Below are 3,933 nucleotides of genomic sequence, written 5' to 3' on the forward strand. Positions count from 1 at the left end.
CACTGGGTATGGCAGCTAGAGGGTTGACGTATTATTAGATATTTATCTTCACTTTCATTCATAAGATTAAAATATTTCTGTTTAAAAAAATCAAATATTCATTGCCATAAACTATAAAGAACCTACAAGTTCTTCTCCAATCTTTAAAATTTTAAACTTAGTTAATTAAAAACCTATTAGACTAATTTGTAATTCATTTGTATAATTTTTTCTTATGTATATAGTCATATTTCATCAATTGGTAGGTGTCGCTCTACTGCTCAGTGTAAATTAACTAACTAGAAATTTGTATCGTTGTTTTACCTTGAATAATTAAAGAATATTTGAAATGTCGACACGACTGTAAGTAACTTGTACTGTTGTAGATCAATGATTATCTCATTTGTGTTTTGTTTTGGTGTAAAGTATCCATAATCAAAATTTAGCAACTTTGAAACGTAATCCACCAGGATTATGTAAACACTAACTTAAGACGTGACGATAAACTTCTGTTTGAGTTTGAATCTTAGTTTTATTAAATTTTAATATTTGCAGGTAGAATGTTATTATAAGCACAAATATTATTCCAAACAAAACATCAGAATTGTTCATGTGTCTAAAAGTAGTCTAACACGATTATCCACTATATATGAAACAAGTTTGTTTTATTCAAAGAAACATAATTTTTGTTTTAACGTACTTCATCAATAATATTAAAAATTAAAGTTAAGAAGTAAACAGTCAATGTGTAATAAATAATAATAATAATAAATAAAAAACATTATTTCTTTCATTTTATTTCCATGAAACTTAATTGCTTTGAGCAAATGTGTACACATAGAATGTTTCTGAGTACTACTTGGGTTTCTATATTTAACTTTACTGAGTTTACATGAACCATAGATAGTGCAAATTTGACTGAGAAATTCATGTGTTTTAGATCATTTTTAACTTACTTCAGTTAAACTGACATTCCACTGCTGTTCATAGAATGTTTTCCAAAAGCTATATTTATGTGTCGCAAAATGTAATGTATTATTTAAATACTTAAATGATGTTTTTTTTATTTCCAGATATCCTCTTTTTGTTAAGGGAAATCCACAACTGCGAATATTTCTACCTAACTTTTGGATGAAACTTGTCAAACCTAAATATCCTATCCAACCAAACAATGTTCATTTTATTGTATCTATGGAGTGAGTAAGATGCATCTTTAAAAATATTTGTATAATATATAATATCACTAGTGTACATATAGTGCTATTTATTTGTATGTGTATGAAAAAAAAATCAATAATTTTCATCAGGCTCTGGACATAACATATATAAATTTGGTGAAGTGTATACATCGTACATTTTTATTAAGAAAATGAAATTGTTTACAGAAGATATTGAATCTTCTGTTGATTTTAGGTTAGATGCCATATGTTGTGTATCTTTTTCTTTTTAACAGTCAAGTGTGGGTCAAATTAATGTTGTTCCTGATTTTTACAAGCAGAAAAAAAAAATACAACAGACATATGTTTCTGAGTTTTATCATTATGTAAATTTCATTATATCATTTTGTTTACTCTTCATTCTAATTTTCAGAATGACAAAACATGATGTGAAAAACTATTTAGAAAAAATTTACAACATTCCAGTAGTGAATGTTGTTACAAAGGTTCACACAGGTAAGAAGAGCTGTTTGAATGGCCTGAATATTATTATTGGTTTAATTAGAAAATTTCATCTAACTCTGCTATTTTTACTTATGTAGATATTTTCACCCAGTAGCTCTAGCTCAGCACTTAAATCTTGTTGTTCTAGTCGCTCTTGAAGGTATTCAGGCAGGTAAAACAAGTTTTTAACAGTATTTGAATGACTTGTTAATTTAGCATTTGTTTGTTTTAGAAAGCTCTTTGAATATTGGTACAATCCAATTTATTCAGTAAAAATTATTTAGTTAAAACTTTTGAATATAATTTTTTTGCCGTTGTGGTAAACAACTTATTGTGCTCTAATGTTCAAAATAGAAACAATTCTACTGAATTTCCCAGTTTTTTACTTGTTCTTATCCCAGAAATACTGCATAGGATTATAATCCTTTGAAATTATTTAAACCCAGAGATGTGGACAATTTAACATCTTAAAGAGTTTTCATTGATGGAGAAAACATTAACAGACCATATAGAAATAATTAAAAATACATTTATATGAAGATGGGATTTATTTTTGAAATTTAAATGCACTTCTTTGATGGGTTTCAATTTTTTGGAAATGCTTTGATGAAGACCTATGTTAGTATATGGAAACCTTGTCTGTTGATCATTTTTATTACTAGCCGAAGCCTATTAAACTTTTCAAAATGTATTTATGAGTTACTTGTAAATTATGATGCACATCCCAAGAATACTTATTTCTAATTACCCTGTCACTAATTTGGTTTGATATAATATTTGTATGTGATAAAGAATTATGATTTTTTGTTATTGTTGTTTTTAGAGTATATAATCTTAATAGTTTTTTTCTTTTTAGGGGAAATACGCAAGGAAAAATTAAAAGGATACCTAGTGAAAGATGAAGATTACAGAATGGCTTTTGTTACACTGGTATGAATATGTAGTATTATTCACAACATGTTCTGTAGTAATTTCATTCTCATATATAACACTATTTAATTGTAAAATTATTTCAATGTTATCTGTTGTTTGAACTAATCACACTAGACATCAAAAGTAAAGAATGCAAATTTTAGCATTAATTATTTCATTGTAACTTATGCAATGTTATTAGTTTGTACATAGAGTTTTATGTTTTGAATCAACATCAACGTGAACATGTTATCTTTCTTTTTCACTTTAGTTCACACATGATCTTTCAGTTCTTCAGTTATGTGATATCAGGAAGAAACTAAATTTGTAACTTTCATTTTATTGTGGCAAAGTATAATCATGTGATCTAAAAAAGTAGCTTGTATATTTTAGATACTATATGTCAATATCTATAAAAAATTGTTTTTTAAAGAATTTACTTCTTAAAAAACCTCTAACTAGTATAATAATGTTACGACAGCGGAAGTCACGTGATGCTAGTAACACGTCATGAGATTCTCGAAGGATCTTGACTTTTCCTTGCAACTCTAGTCTTCACTAGTATATAAGCCCGGCAAATAAAGCGGAGATATAATTGCAGATAGACAGATATAGAGACAGATAATTGAGTCAAGTGAGCAGTAGTGACCGTAAGTAACGTGCGTGAATCGTTATAGCGTATGTTTAAGTTAAAGTGACTGTGAAAATTTTGTGTATTGCAAAGTTGTATTGAAAAAAAGAATAAACTAGTTTTATTTAAGAAAGGACTTGTATCGCTGAAGTTTCTCGGAAAGAATTTCTACGGGAAATTACCGAACAAGCAGATACGCAACAAACTGGTATCAGAAGTGGGATGAGAAAGAAAAAAAGAAGAAGATAGAAATAAGAGGTGGCAAATCAAACTACAGCTTAGCAGATTTGATGGCAGCAATACAAGAACAGCAAAAGAAACAAGAAGAATGAGAAAAGAAACAAGAAGAGAGACAACAGCAATTGCAAGAAAACCTGCAACAATGACAGCTCGACCAGCAAAATAAACAAGAAGAGAGATTACAGCAGTTGCTGGAGGAAAAATAAAAGAAACAAGAAGAGAAATTACAGCAGTGGTTGGAGGAAAAAGAAAAGAAACAAGAAGAGAGATTACAGCAGTTGTTGGAAGAAAAAGAAAAGAAACAAGAAGAGAGACAACAGCAATGGGAAGAAAACCTGCAACAATGGCAGCTCAAACAGCAAAATAAACAAGAGAGGCTACAGCAGTGGCAACTGGAACAAGAAAGGAAACAGGAAAAAAGTCTCCAACAGTTGCAGGAAAGTCAGCAGCAACTACAGGAAAGTCAACAACAGTGGCAAGAAGTACAAATGGAAAACATTAGTAAATTTC

General features: G+C 29.1%; 1 protein-coding gene across 1 annotated transcript; it reads left to right on the forward strand.

The window, feature by feature from the left end:
* The first annotated feature begins 252 nt into the window (after window positions 1–252).
* On the forward strand, window positions 253–2,576 carry LOC106464307 (probable 39S ribosomal protein L23, mitochondrial). The gene is made up of 4 exons (XM_013924437.2): window positions 253–342; window positions 1,053–1,175; window positions 1,570–1,652; window positions 2,497–2,576. Exons 1-4 carry the CDS (start codon window positions 329–331, stop codon window positions 2,574–2,576), a joined length of 300 nt encoding a protein of 99 aa, XP_013779891.2. The 5' UTR covers window positions 253–328.
* Window positions 2,577–3,933: the final 1,357 nt, after the last annotated feature.

The sequence above is a fragment of the Limulus polyphemus genome, unplaced genomic scaffold (genome assembly GCF_000517525.1).
Source record: "Limulus polyphemus unplaced genomic scaffold, Limulus_polyphemus-2.1.2 Scaffold1616, whole genome shotgun sequence".
NCBI classification, from domain to species: Eukaryota; Metazoa; Arthropoda; class Merostomata; order Xiphosura; family Limulidae; genus Limulus; species Limulus polyphemus.

Coding starts and splice junctions, on each gene's coding strand:
- LOC106464307 (XM_013924437.2), top strand. Junction 1,176..1,569: donor CATTTTATTGTATCTATGGA/GTGAGTAAGATG, acceptor TCTAATTTTCAG/AATGACAAAACATGATGTGA. Junction 1,653..2,496: donor TGTTACAAAGGTTCACACAG/GTAAGAAGAGCT, acceptor TTTTCTTTTTAG/GGGAAATACGCAAGGAAAAA.